At 38.1% G+C, this 16,498-nt stretch overlaps 1 protein-coding gene across 4 annotated transcripts in view; it reads left to right on the top strand.

Annotated features, from left to right (window-relative positions):
• UBR2 (ubiquitin protein ligase E3 component n-recognin 2) overlaps nucleotides 1-16,498 on the top strand; it is a 107,748-nt gene that overhangs the window by 30,556 nt on the left and 60,694 nt on the right. For 3 of the 4 annotated variants that reach the window (XM_066248612.1, XM_066248785.1, XM_066248878.1), the window contains exons 5-11: nucleotides 1,633-1,763; nucleotides 4,181-4,319; nucleotides 5,620-5,682; nucleotides 9,376-9,496; nucleotides 11,130-11,237; nucleotides 11,935-12,023; nucleotides 13,098-13,196. In XM_066248612.1, the coding sequence (XP_066104709.1) occupies nucleotides 1,633-1,763; nucleotides 4,181-4,319; nucleotides 5,620-5,682; nucleotides 9,376-9,496; nucleotides 11,130-11,237; nucleotides 11,935-12,023; nucleotides 13,098-13,196 (750 nt within the window). Of the gene's footprint in view, nucleotides 1-1,632; nucleotides 1,764-4,180; nucleotides 4,320-5,619; nucleotides 5,683-9,375; nucleotides 9,497-11,129; nucleotides 11,238-11,934; nucleotides 12,024-12,927; nucleotides 13,027-13,097; nucleotides 13,197-16,498 lie in introns of all 4 variants that reach the window. The other variant, XM_066248704.1, reaches the window with a different exon arrangement.

A 16,498-nucleotide genomic window follows, 5' to 3' on the forward strand; every position in this document is an offset into this window, starting at 1 on the left:
GGTTCATGTTGTTATCTGCTCTTAGGAATCCCCAGGAGGTCCCAGTTCTTGTTCCTTCTCTGTACAGGTGGTTCACTGTTAACAGCTTCTGAAATTTATAAGTAGTAGGAAACCTTACTAAGTAGTAGGTTTTAATAAAAATTGTGTGTGTGTGAGACATATAAAGCAGCCTGTGAGCCCTGGCTGGGTAGCTCAGTTGGTTAGAGCATGGTCCCGATATGCCAAGGTTGCAGGTTTGATCCCTGGTCAGGGCACGTACAAGAAACAACCAATGAATGCATACGTAAGTGGTATAAATGGATGTTTCTTTCTATCCCCCTCCCTCCCTCTCTTTCTAAAATCAATAAATAAAAAAATTTTTAAACCCAACAAAATAAGACTGAATAAGTAAGACTTCAAAAAAATCTTTTTTCTTCTTAAACTTTTTCTTACATTTTCAATTCCTAGGTTCATCTCCTTTAGGAATCTTTTTCCTTTGTGCATTCTTTTTATTCCTTTTCTCCAATTGTTTTGTATCAGTGCCCCTAGGCATATCTTTGTGTAGCCATATGTATATTTGCCAGAATGTGCTCATTGTTATTCTGTGATGTTGGAACAAACTGATCTTCTCATTTGAGAAATGACAATAACACTGTTTAGCCATTAAGCTAAAGAAGGTGTGCAGATTTTTTTAAGAGGAGGGGAGATGGACTCCCACATGTTCCGTGACAGAGATCCACCCGGCAACCCCCATCTGGGACCAAATGCTCTGATCAACCGAGCTATTTTTAGCACCTAAGGCTGATGCACCGGGACCAGAGCTATCCTCAGTGCCCAGGGCCAATGCTGGAAAGTGGCTGCAGAAGGAGAAGAGAGAGAAGGGGGAAAGGGAGGGCAAGAGACGCAGATGGTTGCTTCTCCTGTGTGCCCTGACTAAGATTAAACCCAGGACATCCACATACCGGGCCAACACTGTCCACTGAACCAACCAGCCAGGGCCTCGATTTAGGATAAAACATTAAGATTAAAAGCATTTTGTCAACCTTAACTGAAAGATACCATAATAAACTTGGTGTATGTTTATAGTAATATTTTTTACATTATCCTAGAAATTTAGTAACTCACTGTTAAATCTAAAGTAGGAAGTTTCCTGATACATGCGTACATAACCTGTGATACTTGTAACATCAAGGAGCAGTTTTCTGACCTTATTGACATCTCCCCTTTATAATCCTGAACATCAGGCTCTCCTTTATACCTATAAAACGAAATATTGGTGGTCTGTCCTTAGATAACATTCCTTTGTTTATTCTGGAAATTGGGGATTTGTAGGATATGAAGCTATAAAGATGGTTTGATGGTAGGTTTTAAAGATCCGGGACTGTCATTCTAAAGTTTCTAGATTTATTCATTAGACATTGGAGTGCCATTGAATATTTTAGTTCAGTTGATTTCCGGAATTGGGATTGTAATGAACAGAACGTTGTAGGAAGCTTGACTTGGTTGGGTGGATGTATATGTAGGATCAAAGTGAAGAGAAGCTGAAGCAGAAACAGCCTTTTACTGTAGTAGTTTGAGGGATGGGGCAGAATGGGGAAGAGGAGAATTAATGTGCAGTTAATTGTTTTTTTGTTTTGTTTTGTTTTGTTTCAGGATCCTCTTGTTCATTTACCAGAAGATGTGATCGGAAGAACTTACAACATTTTTGCTATTATGTTTCATTATGCAGTAGAGATATTAACCTGGGAAAAAGAAAGCGAATTGCCAGCGGATTTAGAGATGGTGTAAGCACACCCATGTATTTTCTTGTATTTGTATGTGCTCACACTCAGCTTTAACCATTTTCATTCTAATTCCTTGTCTTAAATGCAGCTAGAATAGAACATAATTCTTAGCAGAATAATAACCTTGATTTCATACTTTTAAAATGTGTTCAATCCACTTAATTAGTAGTTTTCTCCCTATTGGATGGTTTAGTTAGGTTAGTTGGTTTATAGCCATATTTAAGCCACATCAAGGCTCTACCAGTGATTTCAGTCACAGGCAATTTTCTCTTTGTGTGATAAAACTGATCAGAAAGTTTTCTTGTTTGACTAAATGCTCAAACTCAGTTTTAACCATTTGATTCTAAAATTTTATAAAATAGCCTGGCCTGTGGTGGCACAGTGGATAAGGCGTCGACCTGGAATGCTGAGGTTGCTGGTTTGAAACTCTGGGCTTGTCTGGTCAAGGCACATATGGGAGTTGATGCTTCCTGCTCCTCCCCCCCTTCTCTCTCCCTTTTCTCTCTCTCCTCTCTAAACTGAATAAATAAAATCTTTTAAAAAAATTATTAAAAAAAGTAATAATAAAAGAAAAGCAAAATTTTATGAAATATATTCCACACTTGGAGCTTCCTTTAGTGTATCTCTGACATATTAACCGTGTGTACTGAGGTTATTGATGAGTCGCAGACTTGTCAGCAGAGACTGGACTCGGCCATAGCTCCGTTAAGATTAAGGGCTGACTTTCCCTTGTGACTGCTCACCTGAAGGAGTCCTCTCTTTTCATTCTCACCAGGCTTGTTGGAATTGTTTTCGTAGTTCAGGTTGAATACAAGTTGAAGTGAGAATCTGAAGGACATCGGTAGTGTTTCTTTTTTGCTTTCTCAACAGTGTTTCAGAAAATTAGTTGTGGGTTACGTGTTTTAATAAAATGAGGTATTACATACCTTTTTGGAAATGTTGAAAATGACTTAGTACCTCATGACTCTATGTACTTTAAGTTGGGAACCGTTGATCTGAGATCTCAATTTGGACTGCAGAGAATAGAAGCTATTTATTTATTTATTTATTTATTTTGCTTCATTTGTAGGGTCAGGGTACCGGTATAGAAAAGAGTTGAACTTGCTTCTCTTGTATTATTGTTTTCACATCTTAGTAAATGGCATTCTGGTACCCAGACACCTGACTCGGCCATATCCATTTAGATTTCAAGTCCAGCTGCTTCACTTCCTATCAAATTGTTCTACTTCTGTTCCTCTATCCTTGTCTAAATTACATTAATTTCGCTTTTGGGCAATATGGTCTTCCTGATTAGACTTCCATATCCACTCTTGTCCCTCATAATTAATTCTCCACACTGTAAGGCAAAGTGACCATGTCTCCTATTCAGATCCTTGATTGCCTTTAGGATGGCGTAGTCAGAATTCATTATAAGGTCTTTTGGATTTCTGCCTCTTCCCAGACAAATCTCCCCCTTTCTCCCTGAGCCCCAGTTCCTAACATTTACCTTTGCCACCTCAGGGCTTTGTTTTCACCTTCCCCTAGCCCACGGTTTCTCAGTCTTGGCGCTGCTGGCCTTTTTTGCCAGATAAATTATCATCAGACTGTCCAGTGGATTGTAGGGTAATTAGCATCCTTGCCCCTTACGCACTAGAAACCAGTGGCACTAGTCACGGCAACCAAAATTGTCTCCAGACCTTGTCAAATGGTCAGCTGTGGGATGCAGAGGAGAACCACTGACAGCCAGTTCTGGCTTTAGGCCTCAGAGTACTTATCTGGTGGTTCCTCTCTGAACTCCTAGACCGTCTCTGCCCTGCTCTAGCATCTACTCTTTTTTTTTTTTTTTTTTTGTATTTTTCTGAAGCTGGAAATGGGGAGAGACAGTCAGACAGACTCCCGCATGCGCCCGACTGGGATCCACCCAGCATGCCCACCAGGGGTGATGCTCTGCCCACCAGGGGGCGATGCTCTGCCCCTCCGGGTCGTCGCTCTGCCGCTACCAGAGCCACTCTAGCGCCTGGGGCAGAGGCCAAGGAGCCATCCCCAGCGCCCAGGCCATCTTTGCTCCAATGGAGCCCCGGCTGCGGGAGGGGAAGAGAGAGACAGAGAGGAAGGAGGGGGGGGTGGAGAAGCAAATGGGCGCTTCTCCTATATGCCCTGGCCGGGAATCGAACCCGGGTCCCCGGGACGCCAGGCCGACGCTCTACCGCTGAGCTAACCGGCCAGGGCCTCTAGCATCTACTCTTGATAAAAGCCAGTCACATAGAATTATATGTCCAGTGTCTTATCTTTTCCACCAGACAATAATGTCGTAGAGCATGGGGACCATGGATAACTTTGTTATACTTAGTACATCGCACATTCCCTATAACAAAGTAAATCAGCCTAGAGCAAGATAATATGCAAATAGATAATATATCCTTGATTTTACTCCACAGTGAGAAGAGTGACACCTACTATTGCATGCTGTTTAATGATGAGGTTCATACCTATGAACAAGTTATTTATACTCTTCAGAAAGCTGTTAACTGTACACAGAAAGAAGCCATTGGCTTTGCAACCACAGTAGATCGAGATGTAAGTAATTTTATTATATTGATGTCACATAATAAATTGAACTTTTATTACACATAAATGACTCTAGAATATAGAAGTAGAGTTACATATGTCTAGGCTATTTTTTCAATTTCATTTGAATATTAGCCCAAATATATATTGGGTATGATTGTAAGTTATTGTCAGCTAGAAAGTTTAGGAGAAAAGGTAGATACAGTTGCCCTCATCTTACCCAGTGATTAGAAGTATTCAGTTATGAAAATGGAAATCATAGCAGCCTCTGAATACTATGCTGTATCCCCAGAGAGAAACAGTCACAATATTTGCCCCCATGATTCTAAATAAACTTTTTTCAAATCTGGTTAAAAAGAAAGAAAGAAAGAAATTCTAGCAGCCTAAAAGAATAAATGTTATGTTATTCAAGAAAATACATTTATTGGGGAACCACAGGCTTTAGTGCAAATATGGCCACGTCCAAGAATCACACCACCTACAGCCAGTCCTGAAAATGGCACAGAAACAACAAGAAATCCCAGTCACAAAGAGAAGACTCTCCTAAGGGGATAGAGCCCAAGTTCCTAGGGAGCTCGCGCATTCTGAAGACCCACAACAAGGGTCTGAAGAAGAGGCAGGCTGGTAGCACTAAGGCCATGAGCACGCGTGCTGAGGCTCTCCAGGCCCCCCCTAGAGCCCAGGGAAGTCAAGCCCAAGATCTCAGGGCGACCACAGGCTCAGTCGACTTGCCTGCGTCCTCACCGCAAGGTTGGGGAACGTGCTCATGGCTGCATCACAGCCGTCTCAGGCTCTGCCAAGCAGAGGCCGAGGCTCAAACCAAGCCCCAGGCTGCAGCGGCAGCGCTGGCTCAGGTTCTCAAAGGTGCCCAGTGCCCATGACGGCTCCATAGTGGAGGCCTCTGTCTGCTAATATGAGGACAGAATGACTGGTGTGACCCTTTTCTGCATCGAGCTGGTGTCCTATGCTGTTTGTACAAATACACCTAAGGCACTAAGGCAGGATCTAGCGAAAGAAAAGGAGAAGAGAGGAGGGAGAGAAGGAAGAAAGGAAGGAATAAAGGAGGAGGGAGGGAGGGAAGGAAGGAAGGAAAATACATTTGAAAATGTTGGGGTAGCTTTGAAGAAAAAGACTTAAAAAAAAAAGGAAGGAAAATACTTTCATTTACTTTTCATAAATAAATAGAATGTTGCAAATATTAAAAACTGACTAGAGTTGTTTATGCTCAAATATGTTTATTTATATACTGGTTAAAAGTTATTGATACCGAATGTTTTTACAGGTTAATTTTAAATATCTTTGTTTACAGGGACGTAGGTCTGTTCGATATGGAGACTTCCAGTATTGTGAACAAGCAAAGTCAGTAATTGTGGTGAGTAATTTTAAAACATGTCCACACTATTATTTTCTTTATTAGTTTAAAACTAGTTCCATATTTTGGCATTTATGAAAACATTGTTCTGCCTTCATGAATGTAAAGCCAACATCAGCCAAAAATCATGTTTAACGATGTTTCTTGAGCATTGCATTTTAGCTTTATCTGGTTTCTTACGCTGTATGAGATTAATACAGAAAGTGAATGTTTAAATAACATACATATATTTTCTGCCTTTGTATTTCTCCATCAGAGACATCTTAGAAAGCTTTGCTTTTGTCTTGTTGTGTTTTTGATAGGGTTTCACGGTACTTTTTTGAGAGTTAAACTGGCCTTTAGCACCAAGAGTAGAATTGAGGGAAGTTGTTACTTGATACCTTATAGCAAGATGTGCTGTATCTTTTTGTGTGTGTGTGTGTGTGTGTGTGTGTGTGTGTGTGTGTGTGTGTGTATTTTTCTGAAGTTGGAAACGAGGGTGGCGGTCAGACAGACTCTTGCATGCGCCCAACCGGGATCCACCCCGCATGCCCACCAGGGGGCGATGATTTGCCCATCCAGGGCGTCACTCTGTTGCGACCAGAGCCATTCTAGTGCCTGAGGCAGAGGCTATGGAGCCATCCCCAGCGCCCGGGCCATCTTTGCTCCAATGGAGCCTCGGCTGCGGAAGGGGAAGAGAGAGACAGAGAGGAAGGAGAAGGGGAGGGGTAGAGAAGCAGATGGGCGCCTCTCCTGTGTGCCCTGGCCAGGAATCGAACCCAGGACTTCCGCACGCCAGGCCGATGCTCTACCACTGAGCAAACCGGCCAGGGCCTCTTTTTTCTTTTTTTTTACAGGGACAGAGAGAGAGTCAGAGAGAGGGATAGATAGGGACAGACAGACAGGAACAGAGAGAGATGAGAAGCATCAATCATCAGTTTTTCATTGTGACACCTTAGTTGTTCATTGATTGCTTTCTCATATGTGCCTTGACCGCAGGCCTTCAGCAGACCGAGTAACCCCTTGCTCAAGCCAGCGACCTTGGGTCCAAGCTGGTGAGCTTTTTTGCTCAAGCCAGATGAGCCCACGCTCAAGCTGGCGACCTTGGGGTCTCGAATCTGGGTCCTCCGCATCCCAGTGTGACGCTCTATCCACTGCGCCACCGCCTGGTCAGGCTGTGCTGTATATCTTAACAGCAGCTACTATACGTGTTATTTCTCTAGAAGGAAACTTCCTTACGCTTCAGTTTGTTTTTAAAAGTTAGCGTTTGTTATTTTTATTCCATGTAACTGCTTTTTTATTTAAAAGTCTTTTATTGAATGTATTGGGGTCACGTTGGTTAATAAAATTTTACAGGTTTCAGGTGTACAGTTCTATATAGTACATCATCTGTATGTTGTCTTGTGTGCTCACCACCCCAAGTCAAGTCTCCTCCATCACCATCTATCCCCTGTTTGCACTCTAATACCTCCTTCCACCCCCTTTTCCTCACCGTGCTGCTGTTTGTGTCTGTGAATGTTTTTGTTTGGTTGGTTGGTTGGTTTTTACTTAATCCCTTCACCTATATTCTTTTTAAAAAATAATTCTGTATATTGTGAAATGTTTTTAATATACTGTTAAAATTGAGATAACAATGAATACCTGTGTGCCCACATTATACATTTTTTTTCATATTTTTAAATAAATAAAATAGTATAGAGGCCCCTGTACTATCCCTTAATCCTATGTCACTTCCCCCTTCGCTAGAGATAACTACTTTCATTAATTCATTTTCTCATTCTCATGTATACGGTTATACTTCATCTATTAAATATCTGTAAACATTTTTTATATTGATTGGAAGCCTTTAAACATTATATAACAAGATTCATACGGAATGTATTGCAACTTGCCTTTCATTTCCGTGTTGTTTCTAGTTTCTAGATCTGTGTTGATACATGATGACTATACCGTGCTTTCTCCATTCTCTTGTTGATGGACAGTCAGGGTATTTCCAGTGTTTCGCTCTGACTCTGAGTCCTGCTGTGGACATTATTTTGTCCTCTTGTTCCAAAGATGCAAAGGTTTCTCTAGGCTTTATACCCCAAAACTGGAATTTCTGAGTATATGAGTATTTTCAGCTTTATTACATTTTGCCAGATTAGCCTCCCAAATAGTAATAACAATATATATCTCCATCAGTATATGAAAGTTCCCATTTCTGCACAGTTTTGTCAAGACTATATTGTTAAAATGTTAAAATTTTTGCCAACCTGATGATGTGTACGAATGGCAACTTGTGAGTGAAATTTGCACTGCCTTCATTATAAAGTATCTTATTTCGTATTTATTGTATTGATCATTTAAGTTCCCTATGAATTTCCTGTTCATACCCTTACTCATGTTTTTCTGCTGGGTTATTTATTTGTCATTTTAAAAACTTATTTATGAGATAATATAAATTTTGATTTTTTTTGTTGCCAATTTCTTTTCCCAATATATGACTTATTTTAAGTTTGTTTCTGGTGCTTCTCACTGAGCAAAAGCTTTAAATTTTAATGTAGCAAATTATATCTCTCTCTGAATTATACATTTTATGTATTATTTAAGAAATTCTTCCTTGTTATTGGGACATATTTAATTGAGTAATGCATCAGAAACTATACTGTGATTATGTTAAAGAACATTTCCGTCCTTAGGAACTGTTTCCTAAAGTATTTAGGGAGAAGGAGACTTGATGCATGATGCGTATATCTTAGCCTCAGTGGTTTGGCTTATTTTTAAAAAATGCATATGTCTGTGTGTGGAGAAAGATAATGTGCAAAGGACATGGCACTTGGAATAAAATGTTTCCAATACATGAATCTGGGTAAAGGGAAGGGTTTTTTCCCCCTTTTCATTGTTACCTCATAACTTATATGTTTAGTAGTATCATTAAAATTTTTCCTTTTTAAAAAAATTAGTGCTTGTAATCTTTGGTGGCGTTTGCATAGATGTGTTCATAATATATAATACAAAGACCAGAGGTCAGTACTAGTCTGAGGGAAATCTTGAAAACAATCTGTGCGTTTGAAGGGAGGAGGAGAACTTCTTAACCAAGATTAGGACCGAAGGAGTTAGAAAAGAAACATTTTTTGACTATGTAAAAAAATTGCATAGCAAAATACTCTGTAAACAAGGTCAATAAACAAAATAGATTTAGAAAAATTATTTCTAACATATAGGGTAGACAGTTAATGTTTATGATATTTATAGATTATGAAGTGGGGAACAGGTAACAAAATAGAAAAAGGGTCGTAAGATTAAAAAAAGAAATCACAGCAGAGAAAATGTAGGTGGTCGATATGAATGAAACGAGACTCAAACTTACCAGTAATCAGTGAAATGACAGAGATTTCATACCTGTCAAAATGGAGGTGAGATCAAATGGGAGCATAGAAAGATGATTAAAAAAACAATGGGGAGGACCTGTTAAATAAGAAGATTTGGTAGACTAAATAGATACTTCTTTAAAGAAGATATGCAAATTGCCAATAAACAATGCAAGTATTGCTAATCATTGCTAATGATCAATCATTGGGGAAACGCAAATAAAATCACAATGAGATACCATCTCATACCCATGAGGATGGTTATTATAAACAAAATAAAAATCATAACAGTTTGTAGATATATGAAATAAAAATACTTTTTTCCAAAAAAAATTTGTTTTTCATCCTGCCATTTCTTTTTAAGAGAAATACCAGTAGACAGACAAAGCCACTTAAAGTTCAAGTTATGCATTCATCTATTGTCGCACATCAGAATTTTGGTTTGAAACTTTTGTCTTGGCTGGGAAGCATTATTGGATATTCAGGTAGGTTAATAAAAGCTTGTGCTACTTGACTTACAGATACGCTTATATGTCCTTGCAAAACTGTTTTGGAAAAAATGTCAGTGGAACTAATTTTTGCTTTAATGTCACATTTTAAAATACCATCTCAGAAAAACTTGTGCACAGAAAACCTGTTTTCCAGTATTGATCCACAAGATTTTTTTTTATATGCATACAGAGGATTTTGTGTTCAAATAAATGCAGGATACACTGGGTTTTAACCATTGTGACTTTAATATATATGCCAGTGAAATCTAAATCTCACAAACTTGTATATAACATTTTTTTAAAAATAGAGCATCTGTGAAACTGTTTATTTAGCAAGCTGGAAAGTACTACTGTAAATAAAACCTAAATGGTTCATGGTTAAAGAATAAAACACTAATGTTGATATCTTTCTTTGTTTTGACTCCTGTAACTTTTGGTTACCAATAATTTGCAACTCTGAAAATTTGCAGATTTGAAGTACTGATTTAGTTTTTTGTTTTTCTACAATATACAAATTAGATAATTTTTAAAATATAAGGGTATCAGAATTAGAATCCTCATGTCCAAACAGAATTAGAATCCTCATGTCCAATGCCAAAATTACAAGTTTGGTGTATAACACCAAAGAGTAAAACAGGAATAGATTGAAACTGTCTGTCATATATTGTTCTTCGGGTAAGAGAGGCAGTGTGGATAAGTGACATTCTAACATTTAAGTAAAGGAAATTTCTAAAGTATGTGTTGAAAGGCTATTACAAAGAGCATTGTCACACTGAACCACCACATAAAAATAAGGTGTAGAGACTTAGGAGAACATATTTGCTTACCTTATAAATGTCTTTCCAATTATTTTTCTTATTCTTATTTTTTTAAGGTTTGATGTTTTTCTTTAGATAACCTATATGCCATGTATGTGCTATAGTAAAAATTACTGTTGTTTTTTCTGATTATTTTACATACTTGTAGAAGTCTAAACAGTGATTTTAAATATAAACTATGAGCAAAAAAGCATTAAAGTTTTGGTTATATTAATGCTTATATCAATATTTGAGCAACTTTAAAAAAATTTAATATTGAGAGAATGTAAGAATTTGTTTTCTGTGCCTCTCACATAGTAGGTTCACCTAGATAGATACACAGTAAAATTTTATTTAAAGATGAAGGAAATTTTGCGTGTCATTGATAAAAAGGACTGACTGGTACATATTACGGCACCGAGGTCATGCCTTTTTTGTTTTAAATATAGCACAATTTTATGTAATACCTATATAATTTTGCTATAATACGATTTAATTAGCATTGGTGTTTGAAAAATTATGTTTATTTCAGCGGTTTTTATCTGCTTTGCTCTTTAATTCTGTACAGCACCACAGGTAATGCCTTTCTGATAGACAAATATTTTGATGTTCTGGAATAAGAGTTGGTAAAGAATGCAAGATTTGGAATTGTTCTCCTTTTTATGAAAATATTAATAAAAGAGTTAATATGTTTACTTTTTTTTAATAAATTTGACTTTTAATAAAACAAGTAAAACTCCATAGATCCATTTGAACATTTCTACTAAAATGCCATTTTACTTTAATATTGGAAATTACTATTTCATGTCTACTTTCCCTCCTGTTTTAAGATGGTCTTCGTCGAATATTATGTCAAGTTGGTTTACAAGAAGGGCCAGATGGTGAAAACTCATCTCTCGTGGATAGATTGATGCTTAATGATTCCAAATTGTGGAAAGGTGAATCTTTTAACTACTTTCAAGCTATAAGGGAACCTACATAGGTAGTTTAGATAGGTAGCTAGGATAGATGTTAAAGTGTTCCTTCTTTTTTTTATTCTCCTCATTTGGGAAGGTATTTAATAAGTATGGTTTATAGAATTAGCACATGCAGTCTTATTCTTTGGGGAAGGGGAAAAGATTTTGGAATCCATGACCTAAATTAAATAACCTTTAAATTTTGTTAGAAACTGTATTTATAAAAACTGATTTTTTATTTTTTATTTTTTTTGAGAAAGAGGAGAAAGACACAAAGGGAGAGAGATGAGAAGCATCAACTCATAGTTACATCACTTGAGTTGTTCATTGCTTCTCATATGTGCCTTGATGGTGGGGGGGGGGGGCTCAAGCCACGCCAGTGACCTTGGGCTTCAAGCCGATGACCCCCACACAAACTGGCAAGTCTGTACTCAAGGCGGATGAGCCCCCGCTAAAGCCAGGGACCTCGAGGTTTTGAACCTGGGATTTCAGCGTTCCAAGTCGATGCTCTATCTACTGTGCCACCAACAGGCAAAAATGGATTTTTTTTTTTTAAGAAGTAGGTTATAAATATTTTATACATGTAGAGTTTTGCTTTTGAGATTTAAAATATAGTTGAGCATATAAAAACTTCAAGAATGTATATCCTTATCTTATATATCTGCTCTTTTTGTTAAAGGTGCTAGGAGTGTGTACCATCAGTTGTTCATGAGCAGTCTACTTATGGATTTGAAATACAAGAAACTGTTTGCAATTCGGTTTGCAAAGGTAAGTCATTTCTCAGATTTGAAGATTAACAAAATAGTTGCCCGTGGTTATAGCCAGGCTTTGTAAAATTAGCAGCTAATAGTAATACATCAGTGTGTTGATTTTAAATTCTAAGAAACTTCATAAATGATCTTTTTGTCTTTTGTCAATTGAATAAAATTCAGGGAGACTTTTCTTATTACTCATCTGCCATGATAATATGACTATTCATGTATATGATATGAAACAATAAATGAATTTAAACCTACCCATTATGAATTATGGTATTCTATTATGCAAGAGATCATCTTAGTTGAAACAGTAAGAATATATGGATATGATTCAAGAATCACGAAGTCTAGTTTGTTGATATTGTTGAATTATGTTCTCCCTTTTAGCAGCATGTGATTAAGCTAACTGAGGGGTTTCTTTTGTTTGTTTGTTTGTTTTTTAACTCACCTAAATTAGGAGTTCTTAACCAAGGAAGTATGTTAGAATCATCTGGGATTTCTTGCAAAATACATGTGTTTGTGTTCTATTTCCAAACCTACTGAAGCGGATTCATCAGCAGTGGGGCCCAAGCACGCGTATTTTGCAAGAGCCATCAGGTGACTGATGTGTATCCAGAAGTAGTGCAGTCTGGTTCTGTCAGTGACAGTGTAGAGTGCTGTGGTCCAGCCCAGCAGTACACAGGGGTGGCCAGGAGCCTCGTGGCTGTTACTCCTTTCAGCTTATAAACTGCCGTTTGTGTTTGCACAGATTATTTAGTGAATCAGTATTTATACTCAGTTTATTTGATAGAAATCATTCCAGTTATCATTCGTATAGTGTTATCTCGTTGACTCCTCCAGCACTGATTTGTCATTATAATCCTTAAGCCTTTGGTCAATGTGGATTAGAGGTGAATCTCCCCCTTGTTGTTTAGAATTACCAGCAGTTGCAGAGAGATTTTATGGAGGATGATCACGAGCGAGCAGTGTCCGTGACTGCTCTGTCTGTCCAGTTCTTCACCGCACCTACTCTGGTGAGTAGTGCTTGTCCTTTCTTAGTAACTGAGAGCTGGCACTCCTTGCCTTTTTTTTGCCTTCTTAATAGAACTATGAGCGTTTGCAGAGTGATTATGTGACAGATGACCACGACAGAGAGTTTTCGGTCGCAGACCTCTCGGTTCAGATATTCACAGTCCCTTCACTTGTAAGTACTGAAAGACTAAGAACTTTTTTGTTTTTCATTACCCAGAAGTAAAACGTTGAAATAAGATAACCAAGATCTGTGTATTCCCAAATAGAATATTTTCTTAATGGGCAATCAGACTTCAGACACTTGCAACTGTGCTAGAACATATCCTCTAACATGTAGTCTGGGCGGGCAAAGTGGTTTACCTTAATCTATCTGTGCTATCCCATAGTGCTTCCCCAAGGTTTTAAACTGACCAGTTAAACTGATTGGTTTAACAAATTTACCCATTAGAAACAATATATTGTATATAATGTTACAGTTTGAGAAGTCCCTTCCCCCTTAAGAGGGGAAGGGGTAGCGAAGACACTAGAATTGAGAGGATTAGTTGGTCTTGTTCTGAGTGTCACTAATTGCTCCGGAGGGCATCACTGCTTTAGTAATTAAAATTCATTTAGTTCAGTAATTAAAATTCATTTAACTTATTTAACAAGAATGTATTGAGTACCTATTATTTATTGGGTACAGTTCTAGGCTTTGGGAATGAACTGGTGAACAAAAGCAGATGTGGACCTTGCCCTTATGGAACTTAACAGTAGAGGGAAAGACTCACATGCATGGTTGATTAAAATGATATGGAAATTGAAGCTTTAGGCTCTTTTGCAAGATCTGACCTTTTCCCACAGTTCACAAGGGGACTCTGAGGGGCCTTTGTGCAGGTTCACAAAGGGAAGTCCATGAGAGGGACTAGCACTTAGGAAAGCCCTGAAGTAGAAAAGTTCCCAACAGGGAGCACAAAGCCAGTATGGTTCTGGATCCTTGAGCGTGGAATGAAACGAGACCAGAATCATAGGAAAGGTCCAAATTGTACAGATTTAAGAGGATTCTGTAGTGATTTTACCAACCAGGTATATTTTCTATTCATTTAATGACTTTTTCCCCCGAATAACTTCTGTGTTCAAGGGTATATTCTAGTGCATTTGAAGCTGTTGAAGTCTATTTCCCCATTAATAAAATATTATTATGGACTAATTAAGAATTTTGGTTTTTATCTAAGAGCACGGAAAGGCATTTTAAGAATTTTAATTGACACTTAACTATCACATGTGGTTTTTAAAAGATCACACTGTTTGGAGAACAAATTGGTGGGGCAAGAATGAGTGTGGGAACGTAATTGGAATCCAGTGCAGTGACCCAAACAGGAACTGATGGTAACTTGACCTGGGATTGTTGCGGAGGGTTTAAGAGTTCTGGGAGATACTTAGGTAGAACCTAGTATGTAGATAGAACCGGCCAGATGTTGGGTTTGAGGGACACTCGGATTGGTGAATGATTGGTTGTTGGTTGAAGGAGAAGTGCAAAGATGAACCCCAGGTTTCTGATTTGGCATCCAAGTGGGTGTTGTGCCGGCTGCCTGGGGCGTTTCGGAGGATGAAGGAGGAGGACTTGTGCAGATAAGGGAGGTGCTTTAGGTCTAGCCAGGGATAAGCCTGAGACGCCTCAGATAATCCCATGGGTACTTAAATCTGCGTCTCTCTTCACTTATCTTTTTGTCCATTTTCATGCCAGTACCCAGTTTTAATAATTTTAGTTTAATAAGCCATTTTTAGAACTTACAGCAGCGATTTTCAACAATTGTGCCACAAGGATTTTTAAAACATGCAATACCTATTTAGTCAGGGACATTGACTTCTTTTCCCATAGATTGTCAATTAAAAAGTGACAATAGCCTGATCAGGCAGTGGCGCAGTGGATAGAGTGTCGGACTGGGATGCCGAGGACCCAGGTTCAAGACCCCAGGGTCGCCAGCTTGAGCGCGAGCTCATCTGGTTTGAGCAAAGCTCACCAGCTTGGACCCAAGGTTGCTGGCTCGAGCAAGGGGTTACTTGGTCTGCTGAAGGCCCACGGTCAAGGCACATATGAGAAAGCAATCAATGAACAACTAAGGTGTCACAATGAAAAACTGATGATTGATGCTTCTCATCTCTCTCCGTTCCTGTCTGTCTGTCCCTATCTATCCCTCTCTCTGACTCTCTATCTGTAAAAAAAAACAAAAGGTGACAATAGGCAGCACAGGAATAATTATCTAGTATGAATGAATTTACCTATATTTTTGTCAGATTGGCAAAATTTTATTAAAATATTGCTGTAGAATTTTATTAATTAGTATATGTGTGCCATGACAGGAAAAAGGTTGAAAATCTCTGACTTAGATAGCTAAATTTCATTTTGTTACTCTTTCCCAAATTTTTCTTAATTATTCTTAGGCCTTTTTATCTTTAAAGATGAACTAAAATGAGTTTGTCCATTTCAAAAACACTAGAATTTTCACTGAAAAGTTACTGTACTTATAGATAATTTGGGAAGAACTGGTGTCTTTGCAATATTGAGTATTTCCATCTAGGAACATAAAATGTTTTCATTTATTCGTGTTGTTTTATGTTCAGTAAAAGCTTCGTAGCTCTGTTGTTTTGGGTCTTAGTTTAAAAATGAGTATATGTTTTATATTTTTGATGTACTAAATTATTTACATTTTAAATCTGGCTATGGCTAGGTAAGCAGGAATCTGATTTTAACATTTCTTCTAGTATTTTGTGTTGATTCCTTCTAAGTTCTAATTGCACATAATTTTAGTTTTCTTCTAATATTTCAGTGTTTTGTTTCTTGTCTGACTCCTTTAGTAGCACTAGAAAAATAATATATGTATTTATTCAAAACCTATTTAGCACTTTTATTAACTAGGCTCTATTTGGGGCTCTGGGGATAAATGCAGCAGCAAACAAAACAGACAAGAGGTCCTGTTCGTGTGGGATTTATAGTCTAATTGGGGAAAAGTACAAAAAATAGCATACTCTTTATTATAAGCCAAGTATTGATAAGTTCTATGAAGTAGGAAAGCAGAGCAGGTTAAGGGGAGTATCAGTGAAGGAGTTATATTTTATACAAGCCTGACCTGTGGTGGCGCAGTGGATAAAGCGTCAACCTGGAATGCTGAGGTCCCTGGTTCAAAACCCTGGGCTTGCCTGATCAAGGCACATATGGAAGTTGATGCTTCCTGCTCCTCCCCCCTTTTCTCTCTCTCTCTCCTGTCTCTATAAAAATTAATAAAAATATCTAAAAAATATATATATATATATATTTTATACAAGGTTAGCAGGAAGGCCCCTCAGAGAAGTGTTGGAACAGAGACCTGAAGGAATGAGACAGTGAGTGCTGTGACTAACTGGTAGAGCGACTCCTAAGTGGCAGGAACAGCAAGTACTCAAGTTCTGACATGAATATGCACGTGGTGTTTTGGAAGAAAGCACCAGAACAAGCTA

The sequence above is a fragment of the Saccopteryx bilineata genome, chromosome 1 (assembly GCF_036850765.1).
Source record: "Saccopteryx bilineata isolate mSacBil1 chromosome 1, mSacBil1_pri_phased_curated, whole genome shotgun sequence".
Classification (NCBI taxonomy): Eukaryota; Metazoa; Chordata; class Mammalia; order Chiroptera; family Emballonuridae; genus Saccopteryx; species Saccopteryx bilineata.